This window comes from Aplysia californica, unplaced genomic scaffold (assembly GCF_000002075.1).
Source record: "Aplysia californica isolate F4 #8 unplaced genomic scaffold, AplCal3.0 scaffold00531, whole genome shotgun sequence".
Classification (NCBI taxonomy): domain Eukaryota; kingdom Metazoa; phylum Mollusca; class Gastropoda; order Aplysiida; family Aplysiidae; genus Aplysia; species Aplysia californica.
Window position 1 is genome coordinate 473,285 of NW_004797801.1, and position 14,019 is coordinate 487,303.

At 40.3% G+C, this 14,019-nt stretch overlaps 2 protein-coding genes across 3 annotated transcripts in view; one reads left to right on the forward strand and one right to left on the reverse strand.

Moving 5' to 3' along the window:
• The window catches only part of LOC101859592 (cyclin-dependent kinase C-2), an 18,598-nt gene extending 14,236 nt beyond the window's left edge, over positions 1-4,362 (reverse strand). The window contains exon 1 of the mRNA XM_005106403.3: positions 4,275-4,362. Within this exon, the coding sequence (XP_005106460.1) occupies positions 4,275-4,328 (54 nt within the window). The 5' untranslated portion in view covers positions 4,329-4,362. The remainder of the gene's footprint in view (positions 1-4,274) is intronic.
• A 277-nt stretch (positions 4,363-4,639) lies between these two features.
• On the forward strand, positions 4,640-9,613 carry LOC101859810 (aspartate beta-hydroxylase domain-containing protein 2). 2 transcript variants are annotated; one of them, XM_005106404.3, is made up of 3 exons: positions 4,640-4,729; positions 6,910-7,918; positions 8,874-9,613. In XM_005106404.3, exons 2-3 carry the CDS (start codon positions 7,009-7,011, stop codon positions 9,092-9,094), a joined length of 1,131 nt encoding a protein of 376 aa, XP_005106461.1. In that variant the 5' UTR covers positions 4,640-4,729; positions 6,910-7,008; the 3' UTR covers positions 9,095-9,613. The 2 variants fall into 2 exon arrangements, with proteins under 2 accessions (XP_005106461.1, XP_005106462.1); XM_005106405.3 differs by having other exon boundaries at positions 4,648-4,733.
• The last annotated feature ends 4,406 nt before the right edge of the window (positions 9,614-14,019 follow it).

The window sequence follows — 14,019 nt, forward strand, 5'->3', positions numbered from 1 at the left end:
CCCCACCAAAAAAGTATTGCTTTCCATCTCTAACAGAGTTCCCCGCCTACGTCATGGTGCATCATAAATCGTTGTGTTGTGACCACACTAACTAAATTTTTTTTTAATGAAAGGGAGGTTCACTGCCAACAGATGACCATATTATGCAAAAGGGATTAGACAGTCCACGAGTATGGTCATCAGCCTGTCTAGGAAGTTCGAGTCCAAAACTGAAAGACGAGAGCGATGGTCGTGGAAATGTAAGCGTCTACGAGTTCACAGTATCTACGTACACGGTAACCGGGTGCTTAGTTTCGGGGGCCCCTTGAGCTAGGAGCACGGTAAATGCTTTGCACTCTTCATGACCTTGACTTCTTTCGCTGTTTGTTTCCCAGAGTTCTCCAATAATGGCCAGATGACTGTAACAACTATGACATAGGCCTAAAAATAATCTATTCATTGTTCTTCCGTTGCTTTAAAAGAAAGCTTCGTCCAAGTTCTGGTTACTAGGGCCCATCATCAAGACCTGTGAGAGAAACTTTCAAACGCTCGCCTTCGCATCACGTGACATGACCTCCAACGAGTGAGTAGCGCGTGTGCCAGGGACTGTCGGTTGTCGAGGTCAACAAAGTTCATTCACACTGGTCGTGTTGGTCGAGGTGGTTTTCGGGACTTAACCAGTGAGGGACGACCGCGGGGGGAGGGGGTGGGGGTATTTTTTTTACACTTGGGCTTAATGTGCGTGCCGTGATACATACTCATTGAGGATAAAGGAATAAGAAAAAAAAGATGTATATATGAACAACTTTGGCGCGTGTTGTTTTTGGGGGGGGGGGGGGGGGTTTTGGGGGGTGCCTTGAATGTGTCGCATTATTTGGGTTCACAGTTGTCTATGAGGAAACAAGACCAGTGTGTTCCATTATTTGGGTTCAAAGTTTTACGTGAACCTGGATACAAATAAATACAACAAGAAAGCGGGGGGAAAAGGAAAAAAGTCAAGGTCATGAAGAGAGCGAAGTATTTACCGTGCACCTAGCTCAAGGGGCCCCCCAAACTAAGCACCCGGTTACCTGTACGTAGATACTGAGACTATGTGCCCAGTTACAGTGTACGTAGACACTCTGTAAGCAGAATCACCTTTAAAACATACTATCACATTTCAGTTTAATCTTGTTTGTAGGCCCTGCTATAATTTTCATCTGGGGTCGAAATTCCTTAACCGGTCAGATACAAACTAGCAGAAATTTAGACTTAGACTAGACTGCTCAACTGTCGTATTTTCGGAGCTAAGTGTGTATGTGTGTATGAGCGAGAGAGAGAGAGAGAGAGAGAGAGAGAGAGAGAGAGAGAGAGAGAGAGAGAGACAGAGAGAAAGAGAGAGAGACAGAGAGAAAGAAAGATAGAAAGAGAGTGTGTGTGTGTGAGCGTGTGTGTGGGAGTGTGTGTGTGTGTGTGTGTGTGTGTGTGTGTGTGTGTGTGTGTGTGTGTGTGTGTGTGTGTGTGTGTGTGTGTGTGTGTGTGTGTGTGTGTGTGTGTGAGTGTGTGCATGTGTGCACGTATGATGTGAGTGCATGTCATCGTGTGTGTGCACACTCGGAAAATGAGGGAGAGAGGATCTGGGGAGCTCTTTTACGTTGATGATTAGAATCTAACATCATCTAGATCTACCATTTCCGCATCGCTTCCCAGCGTGGTGGTCCTAGTATAAATCTATCTCTGTCTGACAAAGAAGGCTTTCTAGAGCAGGCATTCAAATCTTACAACAAATTTGACAAAGCTTTTTCTAAATTTAAAGATGAAAATTTTGCTGCCTTTAGGAAGAAATCATCTGAAACAGTTGAGAAGGCGAACTTAAAGTGCGAGGCAAAAATCCACAAAGACTTTCTGCACAGTAGAGTTGACTTTCTGTACACATTATATAGACATCCCAAATATTGAGGCAACAAATATATTACAAAAACCATCAGCACATATACAACAGCAACAAAAATCCACTAGATCTAGGGGCAGCAACAACAACAACAAGAAAAGAGCTGCGACTGTCATTGTTTGCTAGTTTGGTGTGTGCACGCGTATAAGGCAAGGCCACCTCTATTCTCACCCCGGGCGCAGGCGAGCCTTTTGGCTATTCTCATCCGGAGTGCGTTCACCGTTATAGCCTAGGCCAACCAGTGTAGTGTGCAGTGTTCTACACTGTGATAATATAACAGAATTGTAGAATTCTGCGCGTGAAAAAATGTTCCAGCGCTCTTTTGTTTCTACTGTTAGCCTAAAAACATTCCAATTTTGTCTGTGGGAGGTGGAGAGAGAGAGAGAGAAAGAGAAAGAGAGAGAGAGAGAGAGAGAGAGAGAGAGAGAGAGAGAGAGAGAGAGAGAGAGAGAAGGAGAGAGAGAGAGAGAGAAGGAGAGAGAGAGAGAGAGAGAGAAAGAAAGAGACAGGAGTAGCGCAAGAACTTCCGGGCAAAACAAAATGGCGACCCGCGTAGTTCGGCTCGATACAAAAAGTAGCCGTAGCATCTTTGTAGACGACCAAATTAATTTACTTTTGTGTTTTAACATCATTTTTTAACTTTGTTTTTGTCAATTTGATCGTCCACACCGATAGACAGCATTCAGAAAGAGAGAAAGAGGGGAGGAGTAGATCTTGCGAGAACTTCCGGGCAAAACAAAATGGCGACCCCCGTAGTTCGGCTCGATTCGAAAAGTGAAATAGCCATAGCATCTCTATCTTCGTAGACGACCAAATTAGCTTAAACTTTTGTGTTATTATAACGTCATTTTTTCTTTGCTTTTACTTTTGTCAATTTGATCATCCACACCGATAGACAGTATTCCGAAATTAGGAAAAACAGGTCTTGTTTCACACTGCTGGGTGAGAATAGCCAACACTAGCAACTAGCAAGTCTCACCTGGGGTGAGAGGTCGATCGTATTTTTATTCTCACCCCAGGCAAGGCCATTTATTAAGCCTGTGTGGTGGGCGTTTGGGTAAGATTGAAGAATACCGGACCAGCGGACTGACTTTGCCTATGTCTCAACCTTAGGAATTCATAATTTCCCCGTTTTTAATATCTCTCAATGGAGAATCTCGGACCGGTAGATCTGTTCATTAAAATTTTGTCAGGGGGGAAACCCCCCTGAATCCCCCCTCCCCCCTTCCTCCACCCCAACCACCCACCCCACCTACCCCACTTTCTCCCGCAATAATGTACGAGTGGTCCGGTATTCTTCAATCGAAGTGATTATTCGGACTCGAGTCCGGACATAAAAAAATGATATTCGGACTCTGATTCTTGTCCAGCATGGCATCACTTCCGACTTCCTGTGACTCGTGAATCCAGCTTCCTGTCCTGCCTCACTTGTGACTCGCCTCAGGCTGGGTAGAGACCGGGATCACTTCGGGGAAAAAGGCGTTTTGTGCAGGAGCCGAGTTTTAATCTTATGATGAATTTGAGGCCGGCCTGAAAAGTTAAAGCGCTTCTAATAAATATTTATTTGTCAAGAGGTCATCAGAAGCAATTAAAGATGGCTCGTTAACGTGTGTTGGGGTCGGATGGGCGGCCTGCACACGTGTGGCTGTGTGCGAGTCGGGGAGGGTGGTGGGGGGGCACTATCGGTCCGGGCTTTGAACGTCGCATACGCGTCAGTCTTTTTCCCCCCGGCAACTGATCATTATTACAATAATAAGCTAGTCTTGATGTAGATCTACGTAATGAATTGTGCGCTGGTCTATGGAATCAAAAGTTGCCGTATGCTTGGCTCTACACAGCAACACAACTTTTTCTTGGTAAATAATCGATATGACACAGGCTTGTGTATTTGAACGAATCGGTCTTTTTTTTTTTTACACAGCTCATAATATGCAGGTGCCAGGTGGTTTGCTAATCTTCAATTTTACCTTTTTCTACAACAAAGAAAGTGGGAAACGTGGGGGGGGGGGCATATCAATGAGGCGGCGGGCATTGGATCGGCAGATAAGGTGTGGGGGAAACTAAAAAATGGCGGAAAATTGGAAGCACTGAACGTTAGATCTATAGAACGAAGACACTTCCTTTTTTCCGGACCCGAGTCCGAGAATAACATTTTTTCATTTTTTCGGCCTTCTTCAATCTTCCTGGCGTTTGTGTGTATTAACTTACACCGCTGCCCAATTTCAGAACCAGATATGTAGCATCCAAGTGATTTACAAGAAAGGACAGTTTCGGTAGATCTAGAATCTAGATCTAGAATCTATATATCTAGATCTAGAGTCTAGATCTAGAGATCTGAAACGTCTCTAGAGAATCTGTAGTTTACCTGTGTATCAGGAACTGACTGGGACTTCCTTAGCGCCGACTTGTTGTTGCCCATTTTCAAGGCTTAAAACACAACAACGAAAGATCTATTGAAAATCCATCAAAGACTTCCAGTAAACATATCAGGCGCGGTCTAGCTTCGCTATACCACTGTAGAATTCCGAGCATTTATGTAAACAACTTGACATACGAGGTCCTGTCACAGTCTTCGGCCGCTGCCATTTTTCAGTTCCAGGGGCACAGCAGCAGTGGACAAAACAAAAAGGGACAATACAAGTTTTTGACCAAACCGTCAAATTGTGGAGGGGATTTTGTGTGAAACGAATAATAAAAATGGTTGCCAAAACCTAAACAGTAAACAAACACGAAACTTACTGGGAATGACACTGAGCTGGTGGCTTATCTACATATTTGTTGCTATTTTTCAAGAGAAATTTGAACAGCATCACATAAAGCGTAAGTGTGTGCCTTTGATGAACTTTATTATTATGGTTCCATTCAAAATAATAGAGCTGGAGTGATGGTTTTAACTGAACTGAATACAGAGAAATTTTAGATTCTGAAGTCTGAAGACTGGAGGAGGATGGATGGAGGCTTTTCAGCTTCAACTCCAATACTGTACATTTCAACATGTGTAGATCTAGATTTAGATCTACTTCAGCAAAACGAATAATAGACAATTAGATATTTTATGTTGAGTCACAGATGCTCTGACGACCACCTGTATCATGTGTCAGACAAGTAAGACAAGTTGCTATTCTCCGGCATCGCGCTGGTCAATAGATCGATGACTATTCTCCAGCATCACATATATATATATATATATAGTTGCACATGTCACTTCTCCACAGCTTTCCATCTCCCCTCTCAGCACGTTATGGCCTTACTCAAACACTCATCAGGGTCAGCATTTCTTCTGAATTGAATACAATTTACCATTATAGGTGGACACACTGCCACTACTCGGTGAAAGCTCCAGTGACAGAAGGAGGAGGAATTTCTGTGTCAGAGGTGACAGCACCAGAAGTGCCAACAACCTTCTATCACAACCAGAAGTACAAGAAGGCGCATCTGGCATTGAACTCGGTTGCAACTATAATGGCCAAACATGCCGATAGGGGAGATAGAAAGCTGTGGAGACGCGACATAATGATTGTTGCACATTTAGCAATATATACAAGTAGTCTGTACGTGTATAGTCAGAAACCTCACCAGCATCTGTGATGGAATCAGAGAGGGTTTACAGTAACAGAGAGGTGTCATTTGTGGCATTGCTCCTTAACAACAGTGCATTGTTTCGTGTATCGCCTGGCGCGGGGCGCGAAAACTTTACGCGCGGTAATCGCTGTGACAGTGATGCGGTCATGTCATGAGAAAATGTAGTGCCATCTGTAGTTAGTTCACTGGGTTACTTCAGTTCTGTGAATTCTATCATTTTAGGCAAGTCCCCTGCCTCCCTCGGCCGTAAGCTGTCACAAGTTGCTTTTGACCTAAAAAAAAACAGGACAGACATGATTCTAACACCATAATTAAAGGCATAATTGTTTTAATTTTCAGCAAAACTACTCGTTGTCCAGTGTCCTCTCTCTCTCTCTCTCTCTCTCTCTCTCTCTCTCTCTCTCTCTCTCTCTCCTCTCTCACACACACACACACACATGCATACACACACATTCAGATACGGGTGCCTTTCCTAGAGGGTTCTCAATCTTACAAATGATTCATTACGAAGAGTCATTTGAGGGAATTCGCATGGCTTCCTGCATGTGTCCTCCCTCTTTCATTACAGATTTACACTTATAAAAAATACAATTTTTTTTTTATAAAGTCTTTAAAGCCCTTGAAAATTTTGTTGTTTACTCATAATTTCAGATTATCGAAAAGCACATTAATTAATGATAGATCTACCTCATGAAGAGTTCCATAGGATCCCCGACACCCCCCCCCCCCCCCTCAGACGAAGAAAGTACCAAACCGACCGATGGAACATTGTATAATTAAGACAACTTGTCTCAGGCAACATATCTTTCACCAGTAGAATGCAAGCTCAATTTGGGCATTTAGGTCGGAATAGAAGCAATTGATAGCTGATATATATAGCAACGTTGAAGTTTGTACATGTCAGTCTGGTAGGACCACAATAACATTGTCATTATTTTGCTCCTATTTGTTTTCCATTCATCAAAATATATTCTTACTTAAGTAGGCAATCTACCTTTCGTCATCCTTTGGGAATCGAAATAAACTCAGATTTGGATTTTTGTTTCTGGAATTGGTGCAGTTTATAGCAGAACCCGATTGACTCTTCATGCCAAGTGGATCCATGCCAGTCAGTGATCAACAAAAATGCCATGAACAATGGACTCAGTTTGTTTTGTTTACCGCACTTTTCCCCACGATCAGCTGGTCCACCCAGGTATACCCATGCGGGCCAACCGACAGCTCTCTTGTATTACTGTAAAACTCTCTGGTGGAATGATAATGGCTCTTCTTTGTTGCACGATAAAAACGTCTACTATGTTACTCTCTAATAACACCTCTGATTTTCAACACTTATATATGACTCTATGTATATTGCAAATGTCATAAAACTTGTTCTTACTAAAAGCATTTGTACCTTTGTTTGCATTGTTTTTCAGAAGAAATAGACTTGTGGTTGCGGGATGGAATAGATTCTGCTCCTGTTCTTTGTACAGACTGCTTGAGTCTTTTCCAAGACTGAGGACCAGGCTAGCGTGATGGATACATCAATTCTTTTCATGTTTACCATGGCAGCGGTTCTGATGCTGTGTGTGGTGGTCCTAGAAATGTGGCTGAAGGGCAGACGTCAGTCCGGCATTTTGACCTACTGGTATGCAGGTTTCGGTAACCTCTGGCGCTACTTTACCTGGTGCAAAGACTCAAAAGAGGAGGAAAACACATTTGAATCTCATAGTTTCCGTGTAAAAGACAACAGACAGGACTCGACCTCCTTGTGTACATCCCCCAACTGCATCAGGTGTTCCAGGAACTTAGAGATTTTGTCCACGGCACTGACACGGCTCAGCTATTACATCACCAAATCTCCTAACACCGAAGTGCAAGGGGACCAGTCAGCTCAGAATGAATATCATTCTTTAGTCGCTGATATCAAAAAGTCTTTAGATTATGCTAAGAATCGGGAGGGGAAGGAAAGTGTCAAGAGTCTTATACCTGACTCGGTGTCGGAAGCATCTGACTCAAGTTCTGTTTTGAAGTCAATGCCAGTTGAGTCCAGTTTGAGACCACTCGTGTTGCAGTTGTCAGGACTGAGGGAACAAGAGTTCTGGCCCCACACAGAGTTCAGTGCCTTGATAGCACTGCGGCAAGCTTGGAAACATATCATGTTAGAATTTGTACATTTGTACAAAAGTCCCTTTCCTGAAACTCAGAGGTTGTGGAAAACTAATGCAACTGTAGACGGTACATGGGAGATAGCTCAGTTAGTTGATCAGGGGAGGACAACCAAGGCTGCGGAGTTCTGCCCCCTCACCATGGATCTTCTGAAACAGATCCCTGACTTCCTGTCTGACTGTTACTTTGGCGATGCTTCGTTCTCCATAGTGCACCCTGGGACGTCGATCGCAACGCACTGTGGATCAACCAACTGTCGAATCAGATGTCACCTTGGTGAGTTCTAGTTTGGTCTGGTTATGTCAGAGAGAAATATCGTCCTACTTCTCCACCCAAATTTACCTTTTCAAAGACAGATAACATTGCCCATTAGCTAGATAGAAGAAAGAAGAAGGTATAAAATTGAGCTGAAAAGAAGAGATAATAAGGTTTTTAAAAAGTATTTTTAAAAATAGGGAGTACACCGATATGGGTGCAGTTCCTTACTTTTAGTAAAAACAATACTGAATGACTTTAGCTCTTATCAAGTTATTTACATTATTTATGATAACAGATTCATTCAGATTCTAAGTCAGAACACATTGTATTGTTTATAAGTTGCTTGGGGGGGGGGGGGTTGTTGTAAAGCACTCAGAGCCTCTATTAGTATCATTTCATCATTGAAGGGGCTGCTCATTCTGCCAGTGTGTAATGGGCATAATTCACCACCACCGAACCCCCACCCATAGATGAGCAGGCTGGAAGGGACTATTAGTATTAGTAATTATTGAATTTTGCAATAAATTATGTTAGTAATGAAATAGCATTGTTAGTTTTTGAAGATATTTCAGTATATGGGGGGGGGGTTTTAAATGCATGTATTTTTAGGTACATTTTCCTGGACGAATGTTGATTCAAGACCTTTATTATTCATGCTCAGGTACATACTATGGCCACCCTTTTGCTCCTATTGTTTCCTCATTGATTCTTTTACATGTATAAATGTTTTATACTTTCATTGTCTTCCTCAGTGAAAACCATGACTTTAAATTATATATTTTTACAGCTGGTTTTAGGTTCAGAAATGGCAAAGGGAACTAATCTTAAACATTTATAATAGAATATGTCCAGGTTTACCCTGACAGGTGGGCTCAAAGCAATTCACCTTCTGGATAATCTGAATTGGGTGAGTGGAAGTGTAAAACCTTAACATTACATTCAAATCCTTGATCTACTGGGTCCTTTTGTGCAGGTTTACAAGTGCCTCAAGACCTGTGCACTCTCACGGTAGGAGATCGGAACCGTTGCTGGGAGGAAGGGGAGATCATCTGTTTCGACGATGCTTATCCTCACTCAGTCCGACATCATGGTGGAGTGGAGAGCGGATTCCGGGCCGTGTTCATGATAGACTTATGGCACCCAGATGTTAGCCCAGCACAGCGAGAAATGATCCGATACGCCTTTAGTCCGTGATGGTTACAGGGAGGAAATGAGAAGATTATCGTTGATTAATGCCTTATTTTTTGGAAGTAGCAGCTTGTTTGCTATTGGTGCTTTTAAGTTTTCTAACAGGATTATGTGTCGCGATGCGGTGGAATCAGGCGCCGGTCAATATTTAGGCAGATGGAGTTATTTGGTATAATCTTAAAGCCTGGATATCTACCTTGCTTTTGTTGAAAAACCCTCCTGTTGCCAGGGGTAAATTTTGTGAGTAAATGGCAACCAAAGTTTGGTGACTTCCAAAGTGCCCATGGAAACTGCAAATTTACATATTTTGTGCCTTTGATCAACATTTTTCCATAAAATGCACACAGGAATGTGTTTCTGAGGAAGCATAAAATATTTTGACACGTGCCTGACTTCACCAGGATGCCACACATATATATATTTTATATAATAAACTGTCAAAATTGTCCAAAACAGCCATCCATGGTCAAGGAGAAAAGTGGTTGTCTTAAACAGATTGACATCTTGAACAGTTCCATTTAAATGTAGAAAAAATCATGGAAGAAGTGGGATGTGGCCATTTGCACAGGTGATTGTCTCAGACAGTTCAGACTGTTACAGCAGGTTAAACTGTACGTATACAGTATACAGTAGAACATAACTACTGCGGCACCCGCTGCAGCGGGACCATCCCTACAGCGGGACCTTTCCGGTATCCCCTTTTTGTTCTATGTAAACTCAATTACCTGTGCTTTGGTTTAACGGGGCAAGAAACGGCCTGAATTTGGATACAACGGGAGAGATCGAGCGAGCTCTAGCTGGGGGGAAAGGGGGTGGGGGCCAATGAGACCGATTCTTGTTGAGAAAAGTTTGCCATATTTTGAGCATTGAAAGACTTCATTTCCACTTGTGGATGTGGCTTGGAAGCCAATACGCTATACAGACTGTGATGATGGGAAAAGAAGAATGTAAACCTGAGAAAATCCTCTAGGGGAAGGGAAAGGGATAGGGATGGGGCTGTTGTATGCAGCATCACTCAATGTTCATTGGGAAAGGCTGTAGTTAACTTGCCTTGTAGGCTATTTGTACTGATTGTAAATGCCTACAGGTATTATGATAGAGACCTGAGTTTTGTTTTGGTTTTTCATGTGGTATTCCAAAAACAGAGTGCAGTGTACTCTTATAATGTTGTTGCAGTTTTATGAGGATGTCTGAATATACAGGACATTACTGGTGCTATTTGTTTGTTTCATTATTGATTTATATGAGTGCTGTAGAGATAGTCAATGCTATTCTTGTCTCAACTGGAAATGGTCAATGAATATCTGAACAATTTTGCAACAAATACGACAGATCCGTTTTTCTGGCCTTGAGAAAAATGAATATTTCTGTTCTTCGCCCATTTACTGAATAATCTTGAGCAACTTTGGTTTAAGAGTAATCATAATGAAAGGCTTTGTTGATATTTGCTAATTGATGAAATCTATGCTGAATTTTTATGATTTAAATTAATAAAGTCTCCACACATCTTTGACAAAACATGACATATCCACATTACAGTAATAAACTAGGGAGAGAACTGCTGACAAACTTTCATAAACCTCAAGCGAAGTCATATAACAAGAGGAAAGAACTTGATTAGCCCTTAGAGGATATGTCTCAGTTTGACTCTGGAATGTGTGTGCTTCTCCTTTCTAAATTACGAAGGTGCTAGTTTTGGCCAAACTTTGAAAATGGCATTTGTCGCGAAACTGTTCATATTCTTGAACCTGTACGTTTTCTTTTGTAATGATTTGATTATGTATATTTTTTGGAAACATTTCAAGAGATAGATGTGCTTTATGTCAGATAGTCTTTTTACTTAAATATATATAATATACAGTATATTCTGTCACACACATCTTTTTTTGCATTTTTTCTTTCTTGCCAAGACAAGTTGTCAGAACTTTTCTTGGCTGGCAGTTTTTCCTTAAATCTTGTTGATTTCCGTATGCCCATTACCCAGTTTTTATACTCTTCTTTTTCAGTTTCAGTCTGTCAGTCTTGTTCACTTTTCCCCCCAATATTTGACATTTGTTTTGTGGCTATGCTTCTCTTTGCTGTGACTTTTTTCTCCTACGTATCACATAATGTGTAAGTATTTTCCCAACATCTTATGTCATACGTTAACTATTTGTGAGTGTGCTTGGTGAAAGGTACCAAATGACGCATTTTGAAGAATCGCGTTGTTTTGCAATTTCATGTAAAGGGATCATTTCTGAACAATATGCTTTTTGAATTTTTAAGATGATATCTTCAGTACTTTTTTAGATATGGGTGGTTTTCTAAGGCAGGGTACGGAAACAAAGTTTTGAGAAAAACAGCTTTAAAGTTTCCACTTTGTTTCTGCTTCAAATAGATAGATCTACGCTTCGAGACGACCTGACAACACATTCGCTACTCACAAACCAACTTTAAAAGGCAGCTAAGATAAAAGAATAGTTTCAAAATGTTTATACTATGTCTTCAAAACAATTTCGCCACCACCTTGAGCAAGAATTTTCAAGAAACTAGATCTATATTTGCGCGGGGAAGAAATATATGCGATACAATTAGCTCTAAAAAAACCGAAAGGGTTTGGACGTGCAAAGCTTCGCTTTGTTTACACGTTCTAGATATTCATGTGCACTACTCGCCATTAGAGAGGGGAGAGAATGACCTAAATTTTGGTATGCAATGTGATTGGGTCGACTTTGTGAGTGGACAAGAGAAACCATCCGCAGTGTGTACTCGGAAAACCAATTTTCTCACAGTTTTTGGGATTATGCAATATACCTTGTGTTATAAAACATCTTAAAAAATGTATTTTAAAGTAAAAGAAACTCAAGTCCTTGTCCTTGTAAATATCCATATATTAATGGCTTAAGAATCCATTTTTAATGGAACTTAATTTTTGTCAAAAATTCTATTTTTGACCTTTGAAGCCTGATATCTCAGTTCGAACAAATGCCGTCTTTTGGTACCTTTCACCAGGCACGCTCACATTTTTTTCTGTGAACATTCTTTCCAACAGCATATATGTCCACCAGTTAACTATTTTTTATGTTTGATGTGTTTTATTTTCACGACATCATAATAGCTGGTGACTATGGAAAACAACAATAATAAACAATAAAAACCCACACAAATGTTCTTGAAATGATAAAAAACTGATTTATTTCTGAAGGACGGTATAAATCTCGGGAGCTATGTACATCCAATACTTTCTTGTAATCTGAAACTAACCTCAGGGGGACAAAATGTCACCCCCAAAAAAACACAACTTGTGTCCCTTTCGATCAGACTCTCTGTACAGATATATATGGAATGTACGACTGTAACATACAAGTATAAGATATTTTCTCTGAAACAGAAAATAACACATCATAACAATAACATATCAGATACACCTGGATCTTCAGTGATGCAGTATTTGTTCAGTGATTACAAATTTTCTTGAATCCTTTACACTTCGAATTCAAAATACAATAAATTTGAAAATGTTCCCTGAAATGAGCAGTAAAATCCAGGCACCTATTTTCTTTTATTTTCCTTGTTAAAGTTTCTTGCTTCATGCAAACTGAATACAAAGCTGTGTCAATGTCAGACAACTTCTTAGTTATAGTAGTTATACTATTGGTCAGCTTAAACAAAGAGTGCAAGTCTGGTCTTAGACTTATGGGATAGAGAAACTTTTCAGGAGAGAGTCTTAATTAATGTACCTCTATATAATAATTCTAATACAGATGTATCTTTTCTTGCTTTTCAACATTAGAATTAGAATTTCAACTAAACAGTTCTCGAGCTCAGGCAAACAATACCACAATAAAAAAACTGCAGTTCAAAATTCTGAGCTTAGTACATCTGAACAGCTCGCAGGCGCATTGGGTTTTTTTCCCCTCTTCCCTACAATATTTGATGTATTGATCAGGATGAGTTATAAAATGTCTTCAAATCTCAACAATGATACAATTATTATTAATCATGCCGTGTGGATCTGCAGGTTTCTTTCCTGCCCAAGCAAAATAATGCACAAATCACACATTCATTTTCATTCATAAACTTAAGTGAAGAAATCACCAAAGCAAAGAGAATGCTGGAAATTGTTCACACTTTGCTTTTAAATATATGCTTGAAGCTAGAGCAAACTGAATGAAAATGTTCAACAATGTGAACCAACTAAAAATTCATGTTAAATATTGTCAGAAAACTGTTCAACTGTTCTAAGCCCAAAAGGAAAATATTTTCAGAGGAAAGAAAAAAATTAATGTTTCATTATTTTCAAAATTGTACGTTAATTACAAAAGAATTTCAATTTCAACAAAACATTCCCCACACAACCAATATCACAGATTAAGAAACTTAAATAATTTTTTTTTTAATTTCTCCAAATTTTGGGCTTAGTCCATCTGAACAGCTGGCGGACAATATGTGGCATTCCAGCTCCGGAACAGAAAATACATCTCCTAGACAGCACAGTGCATCAAAACTTGATGACATATTATAATACTTGTATAATGTATATTGTAGCAGTCATAGAACACTTGGCAAGGCAGAACATTTAAAATATCCTTTCATTTTACAACCAAGACAGTTGGGGTTTTGTTGTTGTTTTTTTTTGTTGTTTAACAAATAATTAAGTATTTGTCATATAAAACTGAAGTAAAAATTTGTATCAAGAAATGGTTAATCCTGTTTGTGGCCTGTTGTATTTTCTGCAGGGTGGAGAAGGATGCACTGTGACTACTGACTTTCAGGGTTATGTTTAACACAAATGTCAAATGTACTCCATTAGTATTCGCAATACACTTGAGCAAATCAAGTAACGACTTTGATAGAGAGAAACTGAGAAGAAGTAAAGCACTCTCTCTCTCTCTCTCTCTCTCTCTCTCTCTCTCTCTCTCTCTCTCTCTCTCTCTCTCTCTCTCTTTCTT